General features: G+C 36.3%; 1 protein-coding gene across 2 annotated transcripts; it reads left to right on the top strand.

Annotated features, from left to right (window-relative positions):
- Positions 1-335: 335 nt before the first annotated feature.
- PACSIN2 (protein kinase C and casein kinase substrate in neurons 2) lies at positions 336-25,618 on the top strand (the record flags this gene model as incomplete). 2 transcript variants are annotated; one of them, XM_082012467.1, is made up of 10 exons in its annotated part: positions 336-395; positions 10,822-10,978; positions 11,730-11,965; positions 12,657-12,812; positions 13,875-14,050; positions 16,828-16,948; positions 19,095-19,219; positions 19,883-19,999; positions 20,939-21,135; positions 25,506-25,618. In XM_082012467.1, 10 exons carry the CDS (start codon positions 336-338, stop codon positions 25,616-25,618), a joined length of 1,458 nt encoding a protein of 485 aa, XP_081868593.1. The 2 variants fall into 2 exon arrangements, with proteins under 2 accessions (XP_081868593.1, XP_081868594.1); XM_082012468.1 differs by lacking the exon at positions 19,883-19,999.
- Positions 25,619-26,808: the final 1,190 nt, after the last annotated feature.

Raw genomic sequence — 26,808 nt, 5'->3', positions numbered from 1 at the left:
CGATAAAATAAATTCAAGAGTTTGAAATTTTATATAGGCAGATGGGTTTCAACCCAAATGTTCACATTTTCTGGACAACAAATGTCATGATAAGAGCCAAGAACTTTGTGGTAGAATAGTGTTGTGTTGTGAAATGCACTTATTACATTCCCTGTATGGTTGCTTGTTTTTATTTTTCATCCCTAGATACCAAAGAATTGAAGGTTGTTAGTTAACTTCATTTCTCTTTTGATAACTTTTTCATTAATAATGCTTATAAATAATTTTTTTGTATCTCGTTACAGATTCTGAAGGTGTTTAAGCACTGAATATTTACAAATTCTTCATACATAGAAATGTCTGGCTCATATGATGATTCTGTTGGAGTAGAAGTTTCTAGTGATAGCTTCTGGGAGGTAATCCAAATATTTTATCACAATATTTTGATTTTATTTTTTACTCTTACTATAGAAAAGTCTGATTTTTGTACTTTGTAAATTGTGGAGAGAGCTGCAATACAAGATGTCTGTGGTTTTTGTGATCTGCGGAAACAGCCTTCAGGGTAGAAATGATGCTTTAGATTTTGGCCTAGTTCTGTCAAGGGTTTTTAACTGGCACAAACTTGAGGATCATCCATTTAAGTAGGATATGTGATCCAGAATTGAACCTTTGTCGTTTTTTTATTGCCGAAGAGGTGTGTGGGTGGGTAGCTTTTAAAATTACCAAGGGGGTTGAGTGATCAATGTTAAAGCTAAAGTAACTTGTTAAAGGCTACCATAAGTGTACATAAATTACAGATGTAAGATAGTGTGTGAATGTACTGTATGTCTCCTGTTTGTGTCTAGATATAAGTATAAACTTTTTTGAGAGAAGTTACCTTATGCTGATCTCAATGTAAGAGTGTACATGCAGAGAGATAGTACAAAGCACATTGTCATATCAGTAATTCGTGCTGCCCAAATCTGAAGAAGGCTTTCAGATGTTGCGATAATATGATTAAGTTTTTTAAAGAGAGAAAACTTCATGAAGCAGAACACATTTTACAAAAAAAGTTTCTTGCAAGAAAAAGGAAGGTTTCACAGTGTCAATACTGATATAATTGGAGGTAAGTACGCTGTCCAGATGAACTGTGTTCAGTGGGGCAAGTTTCTACCATGTGACTGGGAGCTCTTTTGGGTTTGAGCTATAGCAAACATGAAAATGGCTAGGGGGAAGATGTCTGAATATTTCTGTTACCAGAGGCTATGTGAGACAGCTTGGTTTTGGTGACCTAACATTGTGCTTCTTTTTAAATGAAAGCTTTTCTAGACCACTAACCTGCATTGGTGGTGGTGACGGCATATTGCATTTTGACGCAGATCTTCCATTATTTTTAGATACATTATCTAAAAGACCTACTGCCAGTGAGGTTCTTGTTTAGTAGAGAGCTATGATTTTTTGAGGAGACATGTTTACTATTATGTTAAATATATCTATCCTATTTATAAAGAGGTGGTTTTAAAATTACTGGATTCTAAGTCTTAACCCGTTTTGTTGTAGGGGTACTCTGTAGTATGACTGCAGAGCAGATGTGGGACTTCTGCTCTCAGAGGTGTCTAAGACTCGGCTGGACATGGTCCTGACCAATCTGATCTATCAGACCTGCTCTGAGCAGGGAAGTGACTTTAAGGATATTCAAAGTATTAACAGTCTTTCTGAAAGAAAAACTGGACTCCCCATACAATTATCACCTTATTAAAAAAAAAAAAATCCTGTATTTCCTTGTACTAAGCTTTTGACAGTTTAGCAATATAAAAGACAATGTTTCACTGAATTTTGAAATTGAGTATTGAATTATGTAGGAAACTACTTGTTTTGATGTTTTGCTTTGTGATGTTTGATTCTTAGCCACAACCTCCCCCCAAACTTGTCTGTCCTCCTAAAAATGCTGTTTCTTTAAAAACATTGATATAGTTGTGTTCTTACTATGGATATAAAGGCTTTGTAATTATTGTAGCAATGTGATTAAAGGCTTGAAATTTCAGTATGTTGAAACTAAGTCATATTTGAGTGAAACAGAGGGGAGGCTGTAAAGGTTTTATAGTTGGTTAGTGCTTAAAATATTGCTACTGATATTTGTGTTGTGGTTAAGAAAAACAAAAGCAAAAAACAACAAAGAATAGGTTAGAGAGTTTAAAAGATATAGCAGGTTATCAGAAAGTGCTGTATGTATAGCTGAAAGACTATGGTAGGTATGCCTAAATATTTATGTAACTGCATGGAGCGTTGAAAAATGTGTGGTATGACATCCCTGGCATTCTATAGAGATGGAGCTTTTATGGATGCTCTAAGATACTTTGAACTAAACATGAAAAAGGATACTGATATAAATGATAAATGATTCTATAGTAATGCTGAACTATTAACACGAAGGATTGACATGGTAGCAATTTTTGACCTTCATGCATGCTACGCTTGAGATATTTACAGAGTCTGTGTAGTTTGAGAGAACAAACATGTTTACAAAGCTGTCTTAAGAAAAAATATATAAACTTTTCTCTCAATGGAAATAGCTGAGAAAATATATTAAGCAAAGAAATTGCTGTTTCTTTGCACTCTGATACTTATCATAATACGACTCCTTATTACTGGGTATTAAACTATTCAAAAGACTGGTAGTCTTGGCAATACCCTATTACAGTGAGATACTTGAATAATGTGGAACTTATGTTTTGGTTGACAGCCGGTATAGTTGCATGTAGCAGCACGTGGCAGGGAAGGTGGGGGGGTTTATCCTGACACTGAACAAAATGCTTGGACTAAAGCACAACATAAGGGAAGGTAGTAAAGTACCTAGGGTTGTGCTGTCCACTGCAGTGTAGCCTTGGCATAGGATATTTTGAGTGATTGCTTTCATCCAGGAATAGTTTTCTTGTGACCTCTGCACTCCTGTGCATTTCTGTGAGGGTAACTGCATTTTGACATGCATGCCTGATACTAGCCTGGAATGTATTTTCGTTTGTATATATTTCTGATTATTTGTTTGAGTGAATAATTAACGTATCCAGCAGTTTGCTTAGGCCAGGTAATGCCTTGGCAGAATTAATCATTTGACTTTAAACCTTGCCTTCCTACAGAAAAGGCTAACAGAACTATAAGACAGGAATTATTCTTCAGATCAAGAGTTAAGAGATGGGAGGAGGTTCACCAGGCTTCTGCTGTTGGTAGAACACGAACCTGAAGTAAAGGAAGTCCTGTGCAAGTCTTAATAAACTTAACCTAAGAATAACTCTTCAGTGTTAAGTGATATGCAGAAACTAACAGCAAGCTTGTCAAGTTTAATTACCAAACTCTTGTTTAAGTAATTCTGATTTGGAGCAGTCTTTCCAAAGTAAATTTTGACTGATTTTTAGTCTAAAATGTGACCTTTTTCCATTGTTCTGAATTAGTAATTTTGTTTCTGAAGATTGCAGCTTTGAATTCTAGTCTCAGTCTTTCTCAAAATGGATAACTGCTTTGATCAATGTGTTTTGTCTGACTTTATTAGAAAAGATGCAGTGTGTCTGGAATGCCAGCCTCAGTACTTCATGCCTCAGGTAACAAGTAAAAAACTCTTAATCAGTTTGGAAGTTGTATTGTTACTGCAGATTTTGTCATTTGCACCATTTTGTTAGAGGTTTTGAATATATTTGACATGATAGGGGGTTTTTTTCTTTGTTTTTAAAGACAGCCTGCAGTTAAAAGCCACCTTGCTGTGTTTTACTGCCACAGCTGAAAGCAGTGAATGTATTTAAACTTGGCTATGGCACAGAAGAGACAGTCTGGCAGGGTGAGCTTTTGAGTTTGTCCCCTCACACTCCAAAATAGCTCAGATTTATTTACCTTTGGAGTGTGCTGCAAAGCCCATCTTTTTCTTGAAAGAAACTTAGGAAAGAGTGAGGTGGCTGGGTGTGGGACCTGCCTGAAGAATTTACTGTGAAAACTGTTTTTTGCTTATTGCACATCTTTGAAACTAAACCACTTTTATTTCTTGAATATTGGTGTTTTGTTGAGCTGATAAGAACTGTACTTAATAAAATGTTGATAAACCAATGTCAAAGTTTTTGCCATTGCCGTTGACAGAAATTTCATACAATGTTGTCTTTAGGAAATAAAACACTTTGGTTCTTAATCAGTTTTCTGGCTCTAGAAGGGTTTGCTGTCTTTTGGAGTTGTCACTCCTTTGCTAGGGTTCCTTATTACAAAGATAATTACTAGCAGTTTGATCACATTTTAAAAATGTGAATCTAGTATATGGTTGCATGGTACCAAACTTGGTGCTTTAATCTTGTCTGGTTGTTTATGCTTGGGCTGTCCATGGAGCAATTCGATGTAGGTTGCTTCATCTATGAAGCTTATTTTATTAGGTTGCTGTTTCAGTACTGTTCATGGAAATTTCTGGTCTGGCACTGAGTCAAGCTCAATGCTTGAAATCCAATATGAATAGTAATTTGTTCCCTTTAAAGACCAGTATTTTTTATTATTACATAGCTATTGTTATCAGGTTCAGATTTGTGGTTGGCAAATACGTCAACAATGGCTTGTTGAAAGGAAACTGGAAAAGTTGCTGTTTGGACTTCTGTTCTTGGTGTTGACTTATTGTAGATCTACCAGTCAAAAAATGTGTGTAGGACAAGGCTTAGGCATAGGTAGTAACGTGTATCAGAACAGCTGATACAATTGAAAAAATTAGGCTTTCTGAAATACACATCTTTCTTTAGCATGAAACAAAAATAGCAGCTTTCGCAATTAAAATGAGGATTTTTTCTGTATTTAGTTAACCCAAGCTACTACTGAAAGTTTTTTGTCTTCTAGCAGGATGATAAATCCTTTTCAGGAGAAAATTCTTTTATTTTCCTCTAATTTGTCTAGTACAAATAGAAGTACTCTAGGAGGCAGACTATTTAGTACATGTTTACATCTCAGCTTGCTTAGCAAGAAATAGCAAAATAATAAGAAAAGACATCCTGAAAGGTAATTGTCATGATAACAGTGGAGGATTTTGTCAAAGTTTCAGTTGCAGTAATGCCTTAATTAAGAAATGGAAGCTTTTTTTTTTTGTTTCTAACAAGCCTCAGTGTACCTTTACATATCTGGTTAAGCTCATGGCTGGCTTCAGGTGCAGAATTTTAAGACCAAGGAATCTTGCTGATATGCTCAAACAAGGAATTCCTTCATCTATGTTACTTGGGTGACAAGGGTGGCATGCTTTGGGTAATCAAAGGTTATTGCTAATAGCCTGGAGCAGAATGGCAGTAACTTTTCCAGGTGAAAATTTGGAACCCAATGTGCAATTTGAAACCCTTTGTATTTCTTTCTCATCTGTCATATGCACTCTAAGCATTTGCATTACTGCTGTAAATACATTTCAGCTTGTCATCATCATTCATGCCACTTTCTTGCATCCAAAAATAGACTGTTTCAAAACGGGTTGGTTCCAACATTGTGCTGCTTTAGTAAAACACAAGAAATGGACAACCCTATTGGCCTTGTTGTACTGAAGTAGTTTTGAAATGCACATTAAAGAATTTGGTATATTAATAATAAATGGAAGGCCAATTTTATGATGCATTTTGTTAATTAAACTTCAGCTAATAACTATTACAATCATATTAAAAGAAAAATGCCTTGAGCAAGGTGAGACCAATGCTATTGTTCACTTAGATACCTGTGAAGGTAAGAAAGGCTATGAGTAAGCATTCCTAGAGATCAAAGTAGAAGTGTATGCATATCTTGCAAGGTAAGACATCAAAAGGAACAGCTACCCTGCCTGTGGAAGCCCTTATTTTTAATGAGCCATAGGTCCCTCACAGGCTGTGTGCCACTTGTACCCTAGATGTGCGTCCTTACTCTGCCTTATTTTCTGCTAGCATCAGCAATATGGAGCCCTCTCCATTATTGCAGGGCTATTTAACTGCCCTCTGAAAACACCTGCTTATCCAGACAAGAATAGTCATTCTGAACAGCTGCTAGACCAGCAACTGGCATTAGCTCTATGAACCTAGGCCTGTGACTGATTCCCTTAGAGGGCAGGACCTGGTGTGCATTTTGAGGTGCTGAGCACATGGCTTTCATTGCATTCTCAAGCATTTGTGAAGATACCCACTAGTGAGAAAGATTTTCATCTTATTCAAAAAGGGGAAGTTGGTCCCCTGTGTAGTATGGGTGAAGCACATTTGACCACTGTATGCATTCCCACCCCCCCGCCCCCCAAAACCAAAAACCGCAAAAACCAAAACCCAAAGCAAGACTCAAACCCAACACTCAGGATAGCAGAGGCAACTGATCTGGGACATGCCTCCCATGAACTGCATTATAAGCTGTCTGCTCAGATGGTCTTTGTTCCACCCATTTTGTACTCCTGATACCTGTGCTTCATGCCTACTACTGTCCGCCAACATATACATGAGGTATTTATTGAGGGGGTGTGTGTTGAATGCAGGGAGTTTAAGAGGGAGAAGCTCCCAAAAATCACTCTTCGGTATTGGAAAGACATTCCTATGTTGAGGGATTTCAATTACTTGTCAATGAATGCTTTTTGCTGATGAAGCAGACTGTTTTGCTTTTTCATTTTAAAAATATTTGGACTCTGCAATAGTAGATTCCTGCCATATCTCCTACATGTGTTTTTTTTTTTCTTCTTCTAACACTGAACAACAGAGTGTTCTCTATTTATATTGCCAGGTGTTTGCTTACTGGTATGTTTGGGTTTAGATTTTGTGAGTTTAAGAGCTTCCTTAGGATTTTTCTTGCAACCAGTGGTGAGTTTATATGGGTAAACTTACAAAACTGAAACAAATCTAGTACTCGTAGGTACTTGGACTGTGTACATGCTAATTATGCACCAAGATAATTCTTTTTATTTACAAAAAACCCACAGTATTATAGATGTTAATGCTGGTTGAAATGTTTGGAAACTTCCTGTTTGACGTAGCTGGAAAGAAATTGTACTCATGGTTAAATGGAATGCTGGAAATAGTGTGTCCCCATACTGGCCATCACTATGAGTGGGTTTGACTACGAGCCTTCAAAGCTCATTATTGTGTTTCCTGCCTATGAATATTTGCCCATAAAAACCACCCTTGTTGTATGCTGCGGTGACTTTCTTTCAAATGATTCCAGTTCATAAAGGCTGACTAGTTATGAATAAGCTAGGCAAGGTTGGAAAAAGAGTTGACATCAAATCTTACTTCAGGCACTTGAAACTCCTGAAATATTTGTGGTTATAACAATTATCATTATACACTAGAATTAACTGACTGGAGTTTAGCAATAGCTGAACATTTGTCACCTTCTGGGCTGCTGACAAATTAAAATACCCTTATTTTTCATTCAGTGTACCAGAAAAACCTGCTCAGTGGGTTTAACTCTTTATAGGTTTTTGTCCTGCTCTATGAATATGCTAAAATACCCAAGTCCATTAGTTGAGGTAAAGGAGCCTACAAAATTTAAGACTCTCCCTTTGTGTTTAGTGCTGTGAAATTGTAAAATAATGAGGTTGTATGCTTTTAAGTATTCCCCCCAAAGATCATATCAGTGACAGTGTGTGGCTACATTAGTATACTGGTGGTCACAAAGGAGACATGACTGGACTGCTAACCATACAATGCTAAATGCCTCATCACAGTGTGCTTCTGTGGGTTTTTTTTTTTGATCTGGTTATTACAGATTCCCTAAATCTTAGATTGGACAAAGGATTTGAGGTGACATTGCTTTGCTCATGCAAATAAAAATTTGAAATATCAAAATGAGAAGGAATGTTTTCTTGACTAAGCAAAATGGAGAGCTGGAGGCATCTATAATGCCTGTCAGAAATAAATGGGACCAACTGAAGCTTAGGAATAGCAAAGCTCCGTATTTTTCACAGTGGAAAAGAGGAAACTCATGGCTAACTCAACTTAGAAAAGGGGGTGGGGGGTGACACAAAACTGTAAATCACAATTTTCACTGATTGCATCAAGAAAGTGACTATTATAGTGGTATTTTTGAAGAAATAAACTCTTAGGGCTATTTCCTTTTGAAGTGTTTCTAGCAACTAAAGGTAAACAGCAACTGAATTTGGTATCGCATAATAAAATGTCTCTTTTAGATGGGTGAGGTAGTGATGCTAAAATGAAAGCAGTAAACTGTAAGAAGGTTTATAATCTTACAAGTTACAAATAAAACATTTGCTTCAGGAAGGTAAGAGAAGGAAACTAATAACTTCATGTCTTAGTTGTCTGCTGTCAGTTTAACAGGAAATAGGCCAATACTCAGAATGATCAGAACGTTATTCTAACTAGCAAAATCATATGTTCATGTACTGAATAGTGCTAACTGAGATATCTGAAAATCACAAGGCATTGTGGCTCTGACTGAAACAACACAGGAATTTTTAATTTTTTTTTCCTCCCTGGTCAGTTGCTATGAATAAAAGAATTCATCATTTTTGTTTTAGCTCAAATACTTCTTGTGAAGGAGATGGGGGAAATCCTGCAGAATGTTTGCAGTCTACTTCAGGAACTGGAGAAAATAGTCTTGAATAAAACAATGTACAAAGACATGTTTTTCTTCTCCAGAATTCCGAGTGTCTTTATTGTGTTCATAGGTTTTAATTTATCTACAGTTAACCCAGTAGATCCTTGGATGCATAAAGACTAGAGTTCTTTTCCCTTTACTTGCCTCTGTGGTCAAAATACTTTGTGTTCTCATACCTCTGAGTCTGCCTTCTACAGTGGCAGGCTGCACATTACACTTCTCAAAAAAATTTGTCATTGCAATGTCCATAACTTAAAATAAACTACTAGGTTTTTAAAATGTTAGGTGCCAAGTATATAACATATGTTCTGTGTCATGAAACACAGAAAAATGCTGTTTCCAAAATTCTAGCATTCCTCATAGGGCATGAAATTTGAATGTGATGCCTAACATACTTTAAACTATTGTTTCATAAATCAAGTGAACTTTTTTTTGCATGAAAATATTAGTATAAAAGGCTTTCTTTGGAATACAAGGTTGTTATTTTCTAGTATTGTAGGCCTGGTTCTTCTTTATACTGGTTCTAAACTATGATGCTAGTTCCTTCAGTCCTCCTGTGGAGAAGGAGGTAGTGTGTGTGAATTATCTATGGTCTGCATGCAGCTCTTTAAAGGTAGCCTTATGCAATAATAGTGAGTGGACCATAATAGGTAAGGTCAATTCAATTCTCTGAATACCTGCCTGAGATTTGGCAACTGCTAGATACTACTATGAAGTTAGGATTTGCTTAGACAACACAAAATGAAAGTATTAAAAATACCATGAGGCAGCCAGCTCCAGTTCAATATTAGCATTTAAAATGCTAATTTAATAGTGAAAATTTATGAAAGGAAATGTTCATGCTAGAGACATAAATCCCTGGGCACATAACTGGAGACACAAATTGATGCTAATATAAGGCTTCAGTAGTTGTGCCAAGCTAGCATAACCTGTTTTAACAGTCTGCTTGGCTGTGAACCTACAGCTGGAGTAATTTTGAGCAGATGAATGATTTGCCCTTCCATTACAAAGGCTTTAGAAAGTATTCTTTGAGATACTTAATTTTCTTAATGCTTTGATTAAGAGTAAGAGTATACACTTTTAAGAGTATTTAATACACTTTTAAGAGTATTTGCCTATATACCTTGAGAAGCTTTTCCTCAAGCAGATGGCTTGCATGTACATCTGCTGACAAAATTATGAATAAATGTGAACCTAAAACTTGGATGGTTTCCTGTATTTAAAATGTGAATCGGCTATGACTCAAATGTAGAAATTACAAACATGCTTTAAGTATTTGAATATTTAATCTACTGCATTACTGCTAATCTTTATTTTTTAGTCAGGTCATTGGGGCAGATAACTGACTGTTATATTTAATAGGCTGTGCAAATTCTGTTAACCGAGTTCTTATGTCTTGTTTAATGTTTACAAAGCCAACCTGAGTGACCTTGAAATCAGTGGAAATATTACTCTGGGAGCAGTATCAGGCTGCCTTTCCCTTTCAGTCATGTAGATTGGTGATTCCATGTTGGTGTGTACACAAAAATTAAAGGGGGGTGTTAATTATATAATGGATTTTCATTATATAGTCTGCATTTTTCTCCATATCCTTATCCTTTTGTAGCTTGTACATTGAGCAACTATGGCTTTTTTCTTTAGAATGTGCAAGTTAATTCTAGGTATGGGAACTCCATGTCCTTGCTGCCAGTATCTTCCCACATTAAATTCTACAGTATACTTTTGAAATACTTGCAATCTAGTTTGTCAGCAGTGAAGCACAGCTGTAACAAAGGGCACGTTCAGTCTCTGCTGTATATGTAGTGGTTGTGCTTTTTCCATACTGCGTTCTTAAAAAAAACCCTATTATGATGCTTGATAAGGAAGTTGAAATACTCCTTTGCATGTCTTTGCAGTTTTATTAATCCTGAAAGATGAAACAGCATAAAATTAAGGCATTAGGTACTTAATAATAAGCATGGAAGAGGAAAATACTGTATTTGTGTTAAATATCTTGATTATCTAAAACATTACCAAGCACTAATAGTGCAGAATAATGGTGATGACCGCCCACAATTACATTGCAGGACTAATAAAATATAGTCTTCACTTTTAAAATTAATAACTCTTTTACAGGACAGCTTGTAGCCTTTGTGGTGTTGTTGCAGTTAGGTTTTAAGATCAGTTGAAAAATACCTTATGCTGTAATTGATTAATTTGTGCTAGTAGACTATCTTGCTCCTAGGTAACATTATTTGTGTTCATTAGAGAATAAGCTTGTTTTCAGCACTTTCATGCAGGAATTGTTAAGTATTTTTGTCTTTATAGGTTGGAAATTACAAGCGGACAGTAAAACGAATTGATGATGGTCACAGACTTTGCAATGATCTTATGAATTGTATTCATGAACGGGCACGAATAGAGAAGGTGTATGCTCAGCAGCTTACAGAATGGTCAAAAAGGTGGAAACAGCTTGTGGAAAAAGGTAATACATTCTGATGTTGAACTCTGAAAACTTTCTCAAATGGAAAACAATGTTTCTGTATATCTTTGTTTTGGTAAGTACAAAGTAGAGATTTTGTACTTTTTAGCCCATAATGGAGTCTTCACAAAGGCTCAGTAATGTAACAAATGATCAAGCTCTTCTTGATTAAGAACAAAGTAAGCCCTGCTCCTTTGCTAGTTTGCTTGTTTCTTTACTGAAGCAGATGAGTCTTGCCTCCAGTGTTGAGGTATCCAAATAGATTTGGTTTTAGAGAAATGGCGGTTTCTAGGTAACTAATGGTATAGAACACAGTTTGAAAAGTGTATCTGAATAACAAGGGGGCAGTGGTTGTGGGGGAAAGACTAGTAATAAGAGAGCTAGGCATTGCTCTAATGGAAGGCTAATCTGATACCATTTTAATATATTCTGATAGTTTGTCCTTTCCTGGTTATCTATGCTTCAAAACGTATTTGAGAAATTGAAGGCAGTTCCAAGAGGAGCTAATAGGTGGAATACTGAGAGTCATGGTACAGGGAGAGGGAGGCCAGACTAAATGAATATTATTTCTTCTCATGTAAAAAAAATCATAATACCCTAAATTTATCTGAAAAGAAACTGTTCCCTTTTCTAGATTTGCACCAATATTGCTGTTTACAAGTGAATATAAGTCAATAGCTTCAGGCAGTTTCTTGGGAATATAAGTTCCATGTGGGTGGTGGCTACTGAGAATGACACTTTCTGTTGTGTTTAGGCCCACAGTATGGAACAGTAGAAAGGGCTTGGTGTGCTTTTATGTCAGAAGCTGAAAAAGTGAGTGAACTACATCTAGAAGTAAAAGGTTCACTGATGAATGAAGACTTTGAAAAAATCAAGAACTGGCAGAAGGAAGCCTTTCATAAGCAAATGATGGGAGGATTTAAGGAAACCAAAGAAGCAGAAGATGGATTTAGGAAAGCTCAGAAACCCTGGGCAAAAAAGCTGAAAGAGGTACAGCAGTAGATTATCTACTAGATCTCCTGTGTTACAATATATTATTGTCTCAAATCTCTATAAGGGAGTAAACTCCCTATTCTCTCTGCTGGACCCTCCTTTCTCAAAAAGGTCTCTTGCTTTCTGTCCTCTTCTGAAAATAAGTATTTTTCTCTTGGTCTCTCCTAGTCTTGGTGACTTCAGTGAAAATCTGGGAGAAGGGGAATTTAAGCTATCATTTTTAACAGTATCTGATTTCATGCATTTGAAAGTTATGAATTGCTCAAAGAAATGAGCAGGGGAAAAGTGTGTGTGGGTTTTTTTCCCTGTCATATAACATTATTCTTAAATAACAGGTTTGTAGAAGAAGGGGAGCAGGAAAACATGGGCATGAGGGAAAAAATGTTCTATTTGGGGACTTGCTGTAAACCTTTTCTTGAGTCTGTTCCACACTTCTCTAAGCTGTATGAGTGACATTTCTTGTATGGTGAGAGAATGCTGATTCATCAACTAATACAATAATTGCCTTGTGTATTGTTCATTCCTTGGCCTAAATGAAAAAAAAAAAAAATAAAAAAAAAAAGGAAAGAACATCCTGAAACAAAACCTGACACTTTCTTCATTGCAACATGATTATAAGGCTAAAAAATTCAGTTAATGGTTGTTGTATAAACTGTCCCAGATGCAAATATTCAAATCTACTTTGTAGGTGGAAGCTGCAAAGAAAGCATACCATGCGGCCTGCAAAGAGGAGAAACTGGCTATATCTAGAGAAACAAACAGCAAAGCTGATCCAGCCCTAAATCCTGAACAACTTAAGAAATTACAAGACAAAGTGGAGAGAAGCAAACAAGATGTACTAAAGGTATACTGTATACTAACATACTGTTTGTATGCAGTCTTTTTAATGTATAGCTTGTGCATAGTTAAGCTTTTTTTTCCTCTTCCTGAATGTGTTGTGGACTGCAGTGCAGCTCATTTTCAGTTACAGTCATATACCAAAATCTAGTTTGCTCCAAAGTATATGTTATTGCCAAGTTCTTCACAGAAGAACTAATAATGTATTGCCTCTATTTCACGTAAGTATTTCCAGCAGGGAACGAAGCAGAACAAGACTGAACTTCTAGGACAGAGTTCTACTCAGTAGTAAGGGTTGAGCTATTTCATTTGAGAGGCTGTGAGGTAGGCGCTTAAAACTTGCTGACATCTAAACTTGTAGCCATTCTTGACTGCAGAATGTATTTTTTTAAAGAAAGTAAGCTGATATAATCCATTTAAATAACAGTAAATACACTTTTGGAAATGCCATTCTGTTGGCCAGTTTGGTTTATATGTTTAGCGGGCTGCTACCAAGAGGCTTTTCTTGTGTGACTTTCTTCAAAGACATCTTTTCCCTTTGAGAATGCTGTTCTGTGATCTGGAAGGCTGATGTTACTTTGGGTGGGATCTTCTAATTCCTGTCTGTGTACTGCTTCTGTAAATTAGTATGGAGTCTGAGGTTCTACCTGTTAACTGAGCTCACACTGTATGCAATTTATGTTCACAGGAATGTATACAATGTTTGGTTTTCTGGTCATAACTCAACAGTGAACTATGTAAATTACTGAAGGAGAAAAGACAAAACTATGAATTATTTGGAGATCTTCAAATAAGAGACCTGTAACTTGAAAGACTTCCTGCTCTGATTTACTCTGTGGCTCCTTTGGTTTTTATCTTTATTATTACATTAACATTTGTCATGGTTTCTGTTAAAAAGCCAGAGAAGAGGCTTAGAGCTTTATTGTAACTGTTCTGCAGCTTTGTTAAGTAATTCTTGCTGTGACTTAACATAGGGAACTTCTGTTCTAAATCCATGGCTACATTGATAAGTCAGTTATGTAGGGTAGTAATAAAATATATTGCTAACAGTTTGTTTTTCCACCCCCAGACAAAAGAAAAGTATGAAAAATCACTGAAAGAGTTAGATAATGCCACTCCTCAATATATGGAAAACATGGAGCAGGTATTTGAACAATGTCAGCAGTTTGAGGAAAAACGCTTACGTTTCTTTCGAGAAGTGTTACTGGAAGTTCAAAAACACCTTGACTTGTCTAATGTTGCAAGGTAAAACTGTGTAAGACTTCGAAATTAATGCTTAATACTTTTCAGTCAACAGTAATCCATACTTCAAGTAGATCAGAATTTGGAATCTGATTTGTTTCTAATGTGTTGCTCCAATTTTTTTAAAGTGTAAGTGACAGAGCTTAAATCTTTGTTTTGTCTTGGATCAGATCAGCATCTATCTTTAACATTTGCTGCTTTTATTCAACACAGTGTTAAGTGAACCAAGAAACCCTAATTCTTGTATTTTTATAATCAAATGTGTGACAATTAGAAAGGATTCAGAGCTTAGAATAAAAAAATGCTGGATCAAAGATAGGGAAGGGAACGTTTTGGTATATTATGTCTTACATGTTTATTGGAGAACAAACTAGAATTTATTAGTGTAAGACAGCATGAACTTTGTAGCGTAAACACATTCACTTTTAAAATATTGGAGTTCAGTCTTACCTTAACTAGGGGATAAATGTTAAAGATCCATTGGTTGACTGTTGCTAAACTCTTGTTCATCTTAATTTCAAAGTCTGCTCTTTATAGTGTAGTATGTACAAAGCATGCCTTGCACTTTGTTCTTTCTGCCTGGACCTTCCTTGCTACATTCAAAGAAAACTAAACCTCTGCTAGGGAACTCAAACCAGAACTCATGCAGGTTATTTTGTCAGACTGTGTGGCATGTCATCAACTACTACAGGCCATTTTGATACAAAGCTACTTTGGTATGTCAGCAAGACAGTGGTTATAATGTTTTTGTTCTGTCTTGTATTTGAGAAGGCAACCACTGGAATACTTGCAGCAAATTCTGTAACAGTAGTGGAATTTTACATCCCACTTGTAACAGCAGAGTTTCATGTGTGCTGTGGTTGGTACTTCAGTTAAAAGGAGAAAAGTGTGCTCCTGGCTGGCTGCTCATGTCTGTTCCCTCTTCTGCTAGTAACAAAACTCCTATGGTAGTCCAACCAGTGGAATTAAGGAGCTGATCAAGGTAACCTAGGGCAGGAAGAATCTAGTTTGATTTTAACCCTTGTTAGTGTTCCAAATTGACTTGCTGTGCAGCCACTCGGATGTTAGTGCTGGCATAAGCAAAGGGAGTGACATAGGGGCAAGAGCAAATACAGAGCAAGCAATAGGTAAGGGCAAGATCACTTATTTTAGTATCATTATCATTTTAGGTTGCTTGAGAGTGCTTATAGAACTGCTGTGGAAGAAAGGTTCTTTTTACTCTCAGTAGATAGATAGGATCGCCCCTTTGAATTCAGTTTAATCAGATTGAAAGAAACTACAGAACAGAAATAAATGAGAAATAGTAGACTGAAAGGGCAAGGTTGGGGGAAGACTGCAGAAGACTACCAAGTGGAGAGGCAATAATTTGCTTTTGAGATACTTAGGACGTTCAGGAGGGGTTTCTTATGGTATGTTAATAAGGTGCAAACAAAGAAAAGAACTATTAGGATGAAACTAGGGATAAAGCAACTGTAATTGTTTGTTTATCTCTGTCTCTTTGAATACACAGAGATAAAAAGTGTAGAATAAACCCTCAAAAGGAAGTCTGATTTTTAACTTAAGACTAATAATGCTGAAGAATACTGTCCAGGGAATAGCCCTGCCCTGTTGTCTACAGATGTAGACCTACAGTTTATTGTTTGAAGTGATGGCTAGCGAGTCATTCAAAATCATTTATTCCCTTTCTTAAAATACATGCCTTTCTATTGCTTAAATACATTCAAAGAACCACTGGTATAGGGGAAAAAAACCAAACATACTGCACACATGTTAAAGCACTCAACTAATATATAGCAATTGAAAAATTTGGATGTATATTTTGAAAAAGTCTGACTCCTTGACAATGTAGCAGTAATAAATTCCAATTCTAAATTTTGTGTGACTTCGTCTGGAAGGATTTTCCCAAATTCTCTCTACATTGAATACAGACTAGCAGTTCTGTGTCTCTTATTTTAAGCCTTGTGGCTGTTGTGTTACAGGCTCTTTATACTCCGAGTTCCATATTGCACCATACTGGTTTTTTTTGGTATAAAGCAATTGTATTTGTGGTCATAGTCTGTAGATTGAATACATCGTGTGCAAGGGGATCAATGTTGTATCTGCAACACGACTTCTGTAAAATACTTTAGACTTACGAGAATTCAGCTTTAATGAAAAACAATTAGACTAAGAGATAAGTAAAAGTAGTAAGGTTCTTTTTTACAATATTTGATAGTTTGTACAGTTAGTAAAATCAGAGACTACCTAAAACAATAAAAGCAGTTAGCAGATATTATACCTGCACAGGAAAATGTTTAGCCAATTTAACTCTGCCTCAGATTTAAGATTTTTATTTTTATAATGACTTAGAATTCTCATTGGGTGAAGACAGGACTTTTAACAGAATGCTATGGACTTACCAGATTCTGCTGTCTTGTAGACAAGCTTTTAAAATCAAGAAACTTCAAGATCGGCATTCAGTAATTTAAATACATTCCTATGTGAAACCTACATTTGATGACAGCCGATTAAGTTACTTTACACAAGAGTCATAATTCTAAAATCTGGCAAATAAGGATTTTATGTTTTTGTGAACTTTCAGCAATCTTACTTGTTGGACTACTCTTCCTTTTTACAGGCAGTTAATATATCTGTCACAGAGTTTTAAGATTCTGTCTTGCTCTAAGTTTTTTTTTTTTTCAATACTATTGTGAACTTTGAATTTTTTTTTTAAATCTGACTAGGGCATTTGCCATGTTTCTAAATGTTACACTATATTTGAAGATGAATTTGTTTTGCAGTTACAAAAATATCTACCGTGAACTGGAACAGAATATCAAAACAGCAGATGCTGTGGAAGACTTGCGGTGGTTTAGAGCTAATCAAGGTCCAGGGATGTCAATGAATTGGCCTCAGTTTGAGGTAAGGTCAGAGTACTTAAAACCCAGACTTGTTTTGCCTAGATTTTTCCTCTTTGCTCTTTGTCATATTCCTCCCTAGTATAACTCTTAAATTCAGGCTTCCAGCAGTGAATTTTTTTTATTTTACAAGTCATAGTAGTTTTGTTTTCTTAATTTCCATTGGGCTTTCTTCATCCCTCACCTTTTGGAGGTGATTATAGCAGGCACTTAGTTAAAGAGAAAAGAGGTAAACCAGAAGACTGTATAGTGTAGGTTTTTTTAAGCTGAAGTCATTAGTAAGCCATGGTTTAGTTGATACATCTCTGACACCTGTATATGTTATCCTGTGTGTTTTACTTCTCAGTCAGACTTCAATTTGAACTTCCTTGCTATTAGCAGGTAATTACACTGTAGGCAGCAAAGACTTTGAAAAGGCTTTGAACCTTTGAAAAGACTTTGAACCAAATACTTCAATCAGTCCTGACAATTCATATTTTTAAGTCTTAGCTAGTTTTTTCAATACTGTTATATTAAGAGAAGTTCCGCCTTTAACCAATTGGTAATTTTGTTGCTGAAAACATCTTCCAAAAAAAAGGAGTTTTTTTTTTTAAGTAGTGTTCTGCTAACAAAGCCTGCAAGAAACAAGTGCCAAAATGTATCAGTGCAGATCATGCTATCAGAATATCAAATAGCTGGAATCGGGATAAATTTGTCTGACCAGAATCATGGGTTTAGTTGAAATAATTTCTAGGCATTAAGTTAATGGAGTAGAAGCATCAACTCGGGAGTGTTCACTGTTCCCTTATTAACCATAATGGAAAATATCCCTTGTTTTTAAAACATTGAGTAACTCTAGCTTAGAAGGTTTGAGGAAGAAAACCCGTAACAGTACTGCAGAATTACTTTGCCTGAAAAGCCGAACTACAGTTACTTCTGTGTGGGGAAATTACCATCCTTTTTCATAAGCATTATAATTAACAGATTAAGTACTGTTGTTACTATTTTTCTAACAAGTTTTTTTCTCATTTACATGCTACAAGGATGACGTAAGTAAAAAAAAAAATTGTGATCAAATGAATATGAAATTGCATTATAAACTGCAAGTATGCTTAGGTCAGTGGTCTTTATGGTAACTCAGAAATCCAATATGTATTTCTAGAAAGTTAAAATAATGAGATACCTCTGAAAAGTTGGCCAGAAATCACTGAGGACTGACTGTGCTACATGTATAAAACAGTAGTAATAGCAACTTGCAAAATCTTCATTTCATGTTAAAAATACATATCTCAAAAGCTATCTTTTGTATAGCAAACTATCTCCTGACTTTTTCTTTACCTTTAAGGCTTCTGAGATGAAACATGTCTCAGCATAGGATATTTGCTTGCGTCCAGTTTGTTCTCTGTTGGTTCCTGCTTTATATCAGTATGCAGCTTAGTTTGTCTCGATAAGTAGAAGTTGTGTTTAGGTCTCACCAAGTCTGCCTTCTGAACCATCTGAATGGTTCAAAACATCAAGGAGGGGATACTTTACAAATGGCATCATTAGTCTTGTCAACAGTTGTGTTGGTTTGAGCCTTAACGCTTATGGATGGCTTTTAAGGACAATAAGTTTCACTAAAAGTAGAGTGAAGTACCTTAAGGGCTCAAATCTTAGGGACAGGAGAAGCGATATACAATGAGTTTAAAAATGAGCTGCTTCATAGGTCATTCTTGGAGCAGATTTTGAGAAGTAAGCCCTGTCTTAGATTATAATACCTTTTTAAATTAAATGTAAGGTTTACCTTTTAAAGCCAGATGTTTTGGCATTATTTGAAACAGTGAGCCCTCTCAGTACTTAAAGAGTACTTTAAAGAGCTGCACTGGCCAACTCCTTTGATTTCTCTAGCTGTCTGCCAGACGTCTGGTATTTTAAGTCTTTTCAAGGTGTTCAGAATACTAAGCAGAGAACTATAGGTAACCTTGGGATATTGTGAGTAGCACAGATGTCTGTAGGGCTAGGGTAGGAAGTAGATGGGAACTATAATTGAAACATTTAGAGTAACCTACCTTTTTAATAATTATTTGTACTGTTGTATGTATAGATGTATGTCCATAACTCAGTCTGAGAATTAAATGTAATAATTAGTTGTTCGGTTAGATTTCTCAGTCACATTTTGTATTCATTGACAGGAGTGGTCTGCAGATCTGAATCGCACTCTCAGTAGAAGAGAAAAGAAGAAGGCTTCTGATGGAGTGACTCTGACTGGTGTTAATCAGACAGGAGATCAAGTTTCACAGCCTAACAAACATAGCAGGTATTTTTTTTCATGCCTAAAAAGACTAATGGAAAGGATTGTTATCTTCGAGTACACTAAGATCTATGATATCAAAAAGTCACTGTCCAACCAAATGTTAATTATCTGTGAGCATCTTTAGTGATGTGTTTCTGCAGCTCACCAGATATTTTTTGAATTATTCTCCATTTTCAGTTCTCTGTCCATTGGGTTTTAACAGAAACCAAACTTCATGAGAAACTGAACTTTCTGTAGCTAATCTGGTAGTTAGTCTGTTCCTATCGTGCCATCTCTAGAAATGACAATTATACTTTGAAATCTTAGCTTGCCAAACATTTATCACTCCAGAATTATGGATGTGATTAATACAAAACTGTTAACATCAGGTGGTTTAGAAAGGAATGAAACTGGCTAGAAAAATCACACTGCCTTTTATTGCAGGCAGTAAGGAAAAAGAAATTATGGTCCACAAAGGATATTCTAATTCTGGAGGGATGTATCCTATGTGAGACTTTCCAAATTTTCTTGGGTCATATGCTAAACTTGATAGATGTTTGGGTTTTTGTTTGTTTTTTTGTGGCTGGAGAAGGGGTCTGCTAAGCAACTGCTTAGTGGGACAGCAATGACAGTGTTCTACTCTTAAACAGATAGGGTCACCATAATGCTCTTTCTTTTCCAAATTAGCAGTCTTAGTGTCCAGAGTAACACAGTGCAGTCAGTACAATCAAGTTACAATCCCTTTGAAGATGAAGAAGATACTGGGAGTACTGTCAGTGAAAAGGAGGACAATAAGATCAAAAAGTTGGTGAAATGTTGTTTTTTAATTGTTTTCACACTTGCACTTTCTCTATCCAGGGTTTTCTGTTTTTGGTTTCTATAACACTACACCAGTCAGTGCATGAAGTCCTTTTAAGCGGTTATGTAAGCAACACTGTAACCTAACTTGTCTTTCCTAACAGATGCCATATCTGTTGCCTTGATCTTTGGTTTGAAACTACTGGGGTTATTGGCAGTTGCTAACAAAACTGCGGTTGCTTTTTTCCTTCCTTTACCAGTCCTATAAAATGTTAAAACTCACAGGTTTTTCTAGTGAGACTGCTTCTGGAGCTTTATTGCTCTGTGTGTTCCCGCTGAATAAATCTGCTTTTATGATTGCTTTCTTTTTATTTAGGACCTTCTCAAACAGCTGCCTGTTACTTCAGTATACACACTAGGGATGTCATACCACTCTCTTAAATGGCATGTGCATGCTCAACGGTGAACTTTTCTTTAAATGATCAAGTTGTTGCAGTATAATGAAGTTTCTTTATTGGTGGATTGCAACATACAAAAAATGTTGAAAGCTATTGTAGAGGTTCATAGAGGTTTGGGAGGGAGGTTCTGCAAAGGAATTAAATGTCTTATCCTAAACCGGATAATTCCTCTCATCTACTACCTGCATACCTTTTACCTTTCTAGAGTAAATCCCATGGATTATATAGATTTCTTGATAGAGAAGTTTTTGGGGTTCATGGGGAGGTTGCCTTTGATATCTTTTTTCCTTTTGCCTTTTTCTAACCTTGTAAATGTATTGCATTGAGGTATTGTCAGCTAAAAATAGGTGAGAAAATACCAGAAATAAAGTTTCAAAACTGGGCCTTAATGTGGAGTTTAAGCTTAATTAGGGGAACAGATGTCTTCGTGGTATTTCTAGTCTCCTATTCAAAGAACAGAAAAAAATAATTGAAAAACTGTTTTCAGTGTTAGCAGCTATGAAAAAAACCAAAGCTACCCTACAGATTGGTCTGATGAAGAGTCCAACAATCCCTTCTCTTCCACTGATGCAAATGGAGACACCAATCCATTTGATGAAGATACCTCTCCTGCAATGGAGGTGAGAGTACGTGCACTGTATGACTATGAGGGCCAAGAGCAAGATGAACTCAGCTTTAAAGCTGGTAAGTTTACAGCATTCACTTAAAATATTTATCAAAAGGAGAAAGGCAGAAAGGGAGGAGTTTTTCTCTTCGGCTTTTATTTTCCAAAGTCACCTGTTTCTCTGAATGTACAGCTCCGTTTACAGGATCCTATCTAACCCTTACCCCTACTGATAATGCTTCTTAGCATCCCCTGTTTGGAAGCACTGACTTCTAATCTGCTTGGCATGTGTTGGGATGCATCTATTTGGGATATTCCTTTCTCACCGTCTTGTCTTAAACAAAATGAGCTGCAGAACTGATAATCCTATCTTCCCCATTTCTTAGTTGGTGACAGTAACAGCTGCTGCTTTTAGCTGTCTAGAAATGCCAACCCTGCAAAGTTGTCTTTTTAAAGGAAAAGACTACAGCAGCTAATCTTAAAACAATATTTAATCAGTTGATATTTTTTGTTTAAAATGGAAGTGTCCCTTTTTTTGGCCTTCAGCTTCCTACAGTGCTAACTTTTTAAGGTCAAAAACTTAGCCATGGACAGATAAACTTTTTCCTCTCTCTTTCCACCTCTCTTCAGTGTATGTTAAGCACAGTAACTGTCTTTACCTGTTTTTTTTTCTTGCGTTATATTAGGGTATGCTTACAACATCCTAAGAAGGGAGATGTATAGTATTTCCCTTGAGCGATAAACCCTGTTCCTTTTTTACCTTGCTGCTATAGCAGCTTAGAGAACAGAATAGAGGCAACTTACAGGAGAAACCCATGCCGCAGTATGTTTCCATGCATACGACGTTGGCCCAAGGGTATGATGGCTGCACGCCATGGATGCTGCTGCCTCCAGTTTGTCTGGGCTAGCTCTACTAGCCGTTGGGCGCTGAGCGAGCACCTAGGCAGTTTACGCAAGTAGGAGACTTCCAAGTTTTTCATCATCTGGGCAGCCCGGAGGCAGCACCCTCTAGTGATGAAAGGTGAAATGTCCTGTCCATGCCTTTCGAGCTCGGATTTCAGCCAATTGTTCTACTGTCTTGCCCAGTAGAGTTGCACATGAAAAGTTTACCAAACCCAGGAATTCCAGAACAAGATTGTCTGAGTAGTTTAGCAAAAGCAAACAGAAGTTTAGTTTCTGAAAATGAGATAGGCAATCTCATTGATCTTGTCTCTTTTCCCGTTTACTTGTCATTTACTCCTTTCTCCTGTAACAACCGACTTAGTTGGAGGGTAAAAACAGGATTCAAGCATTAAAAGGAAGTTTGAGAAAACTTGTAGTTCTGCTTCCCTTTCAGCTGGAGGTCCTGAGAAGTGTGCTACTTCTATACCATCTACAGTGGGTCTTGGATAGATGTTACGGCTTAAAGATAATATAGCAAACAAGTCAGTGATGTAGCTAATGAGTAAACTGCTAGACTTCCATTCTGCTTATGAAGAAAGGTGGTGCTCAGAACAGTGTATTTCCAGGTCATATTCTAAATACAGTGTGTCTTTTTTAAACCAAAAAGGCCCACAACTCAGGTGTGGTGCTTCCACCTTTCACTCGCCTCCCTCCTTTTCTAGTAGTGAAACTCTGACTCTTTTTCTTTGTAGACAAGTATTGTAGGCTTCCAGAGAGGAGGACTGAGTTGGTTTGTCCATTAACTTCGCTGAATTGTGCCCTAACAGAAGGATGGTAGTAACAAAACATCTGGAGCTTTCTCTGGAATGCACAGCAGCTAAAATTATTCTTTATTCTGTAGACTTTAACTGCTCCTTTTTTTTCTCAGCAGGGGTTGGAAGTGTGCTAATCCTCTTGAAATACATGTATAGGATGACATTCCAAGGGTTTACAGTAACTAGCCTTTCAGTAGCAAAACTATGCAATGTTTGTACACGCAGATGTAATAGTTGAATACAAACTTAGGTGTTCTGTGCCTTAGTACCAGCTGTGTGACTTGCATTAAACTATTTGAACCAGGTGGTTCTCAGTGTGAGGTCTGTAGAAATAAAGTATGGGAGCTGTGAACTGTAGGAGGTATATGTAAGCTTAACTTAAATAGCTTACTACCTTTGAAGGAAGGGCATTAAACTACATTTTAACACCAAATTATATGGTTGTATCAATTGTAGGAAAGGGATCACACACTAGACTGTGAACCCCCTTACAGAAGCTGAATTATAGAATGGCTACAGTCAAACTTACTTAGGTTTTAGGCAGAAGTATTGGTGTGACAAGTTTTACAGTGAACATATAAAAGACTAAGGCAAAACATTCACCACGTCCTGCAGAAGCCAATTTAAAATATACTTGCTCCTGTGCTCCTATGCAGACTACGCCTAGACTCCTAATCAGCTGTCAGCAGAGGATTAATGCATCTTAGGGATCTGTTTAAATGTACGCAGATATTCTCAGATGGTATTTCCTTGGGGGTTCAAAGAATTTGCCTGCAAAGCTTTTTTGATCACTTCTAGGTACATGCTGTAGTATAAATGCTGTGCATAGGGTCCATTAAATGTGTTTTAATACATGAAACTCCTTTTTATTAGTGGAGTACTTTATATACCTGTCTCTCTTTCTTGGCAAACAACTGTGGGAGGCTTCCAAAGAGGAAGAATAACTTTGCTTATTCATATCTTATGAGAGGTTTTATAATTGTGTAACAGGATGGGACACAACCATCTGCCACGTCAGGCTCACCCTACTGTGTCTCTGCCATGGCTGAGAATAAAAATACCTACAGTAAATGTAGACCATGCAATGTTGTCAAAATGTGTTATTGTATATGCTATCTTTATCACAGTTGTTAGAGACTGTTTTCATTGTAACTGTTGTGCAGATGACACTTAAGTGGTAATATTTTCATAGACCTCCAAGATCACTGAGTTTCCAAGTCCTAGCTGTTAATAGAAGTGCAACTGCATTGGGGCTTACTGTTCATGCAGTGTGGCTCTTGATAGTCATTGTTTACACTCTTTATTAAAATACACTTCATAAAAGTGGCAGGAAAGCTTGAAATTGTATGCTCTCATTCTGCAGCATTAGAAATGGTGGGGAAAAAAGTAAAATGTCTCCATAAGCCAAGCACAGTCCATAGTGCCAAATATTTGTTCATAACGTTCTTTTATTAGTTATTTGGTAGCCTTACAAAATAGAGGAAATGAGGCTTTAACCTTTTTTAGCTAACAGAGGAGCTATAGAAGATACATATCTGAGAAGATTTAGTATGAAGCTTGTCCATTTCTACCAAAGAACTGATAGTCCCTAAGCTAGTTCTTGTTCTCCTAAACGGTACAGGACTGTGTATTTATAACCATTTAGAATGGTATTAAGTGGTTAATATCTTCAACGTGTATTTCCTATTGCTAACTAAGATGAAACAGAAATCAGTTTTATCTAGGGAAATAATTTGACACAAATAAGTTGTACACGAGGAAATAATTGTTACTTAGTCTGGCCTCTTTTGCCTGGCTGACGTGGACATTCATTTGCTCGTATACAGCATCTTGGAGTCTGCAGACTCTCTAATGCTAAAGTATTTCCTGAGGATGTAGAAGATTAGATGTGAATGATAGTCAAAAGGAGGTTATGTTATAGTTCATAAATGCCTGAATGGATAATCAGGGTCAGCTTTAGCTGTGTAAGTTAGCAAGCAAATTCTTAGTTATTTTTTCCGTAGCTACAACATCAGCTTCTAGCAGTATAAAGCTAGAGCAATAAAAGGGAAAGTTAAATCCCAATTCTTTATATTTCTTAAAAAGTTGAGGAAAGGAGAGATATAACAAAGTGTAAGGTATAAGATTCTTTTAAATCTTTGCATCACAACTTAGTAGTAGTATGTTGAAAAGCTGCAAGTATAATTCAAGATAATTTTACTGTCATGTATTAATGTTTGTAGCATTGTCCTCCTTATGTTCCATGAACTCTAAGAAGAGTATATAGACAGCAAACCTCATGAAACATTTCACTTACACTGACGTTTTGTTGAGGGCCAAAAAAGTAGGATTATTCTGCTTGTTTAGAGGTGATTGTACTATCCACAGCTATCTCTGTCTGTTCACACCTTTTAGATATAAGGGAGTCTTTGATCTTACAGTGAAAGAACACTGTATATAACTTCAAAAGTTTGCATTCTTTATTGTGCTTTTAAAAAAATGCTATGACCTTTTTGAAGTGCTGTCAATGTAATGTTTTAGTTTCAAAGTAGCTGGCTTCTTCCTATTTTATTGAAACTGGGGGCGTTTCATCCCATATGTAAATCTCTAAGTGGTATTCTTGGTATCAAAAGTGTGAAGAGCAAAGGGAGGCTTTCTACTGGGGCCTGGGGTGGGCAGGGGAAGAAATGTGAACATGTAGATAATGGTCATATTATCTTCCTGTTCTTACTTAAAAGGTTACAGCTTGTTAACAATGTTTCTTCTTTTTGCAGGGGATGAGTTGACTAAAATGGAGAATGAAGATGAGCAGGGTTGGTGCAAAGGACGGCTGGACAATGGACAAGTTGGTTTATACCCAGCAAACTATGTCGAGCCAATACAGTGACAAAGGACAAAGTTAATACAGAAGTGTTACAAAAGCTCTGTAGGCCTGTACAGTATATATTTAAAGCAAGAGGAAGCTGAATGATGTATAGTGTATATATTTTAATGAAAAGGCAAGAGCTTGATGCTGAAATCATTGTGATTTAAAAACAGAAATTTGAACTAATAATTTGACATTGTTTTCACAATTTATGCACAACGCAAAGGAAAGGTGTTAGGTTGAAAAAATAGTATGATAGGAAAAATACTTTTTAAGCTTTTTCTTCCCACATGGTCTGTTATTGTGACTCCTAAAGATTTTTGCATTTTCTATGCTTATGCCTCATTCTACCCTAGGTATGTGGCTTATGCTCACTTTCATTTAATCAGTTATTTTAAGTGACCTTCAGTAACTTGCAACTTGAATTTTAAAGATTATTATAGTTAATTTTCTATTTGTTATTAGCAATGTCTGAAAGATGCAGTATTTTTTTATTTAAGTGCTATGTAGTTAAGCACCTTTTTGTATGCTTAGATTTATCAATTAATACTTAAATTATGACATAGATTTAGTCACCAGTTGACTGAATGAAAACTCTTTCCATGTTGTAGTAATCTTTCTATGTTGTCAGCATGGCTTGAAGTTGTAAAACAAATACTGTATTTAATAAATATCTGTTACAGAAGGTTATTTGTAGCAGAGAGATCTGCAGGTATCATGGGTTGGAATTCTATTACGAATGTTGTTTACGTGGTTTGACACTTAAACTAAGAGTTTTCCATCTAGATCTTAAATGGCACTTGACAGATAAATTATGCAAAAGCCCCAGAATAGTGGCTACTTCCAGCCCGCGTTTGTGGGGGCGGGGTGGGGGGTGGGAAGTCTCCTTTAAACTGCTAATGACTTTTGAGTGATTTGAGATGTTAAATCTGTGAATTTTTTGAAGAGAGAAGACTGTAAAATATACTAAATGCTTTTTATTAAGAGCCTATCTATGTTGTGTATATGTACATATAATTTGATATTCCAAAATATAAAGAGCATGGCTATTAGTTATCAAGCCTTTTGATGTCAATAAGATTTAGATTGTTTTAAGAGTTTAAATTATAGGTATATTTAAATCTGCTTTCCTACCATATTCATTACTGTACTGTACCATAGACAAAGTATTCTGTGATGAGATTTTCAGAAGTACAGTAAATACACAAACA

This window comes from Phaethon aethereus (genome assembly GCF_964289735.1).
Source record: "Phaethon aethereus genome assembly, chromosome: 1".
NCBI lineage: Eukaryota > Metazoa > Chordata > Aves > Phaethontiformes > Phaethontidae > Phaethon > Phaethon aethereus.
The sequence above is the reverse complement of the archived record's forward strand: the minus strand, read 5'-3'. Positions and strand labels throughout refer to the sequence as shown.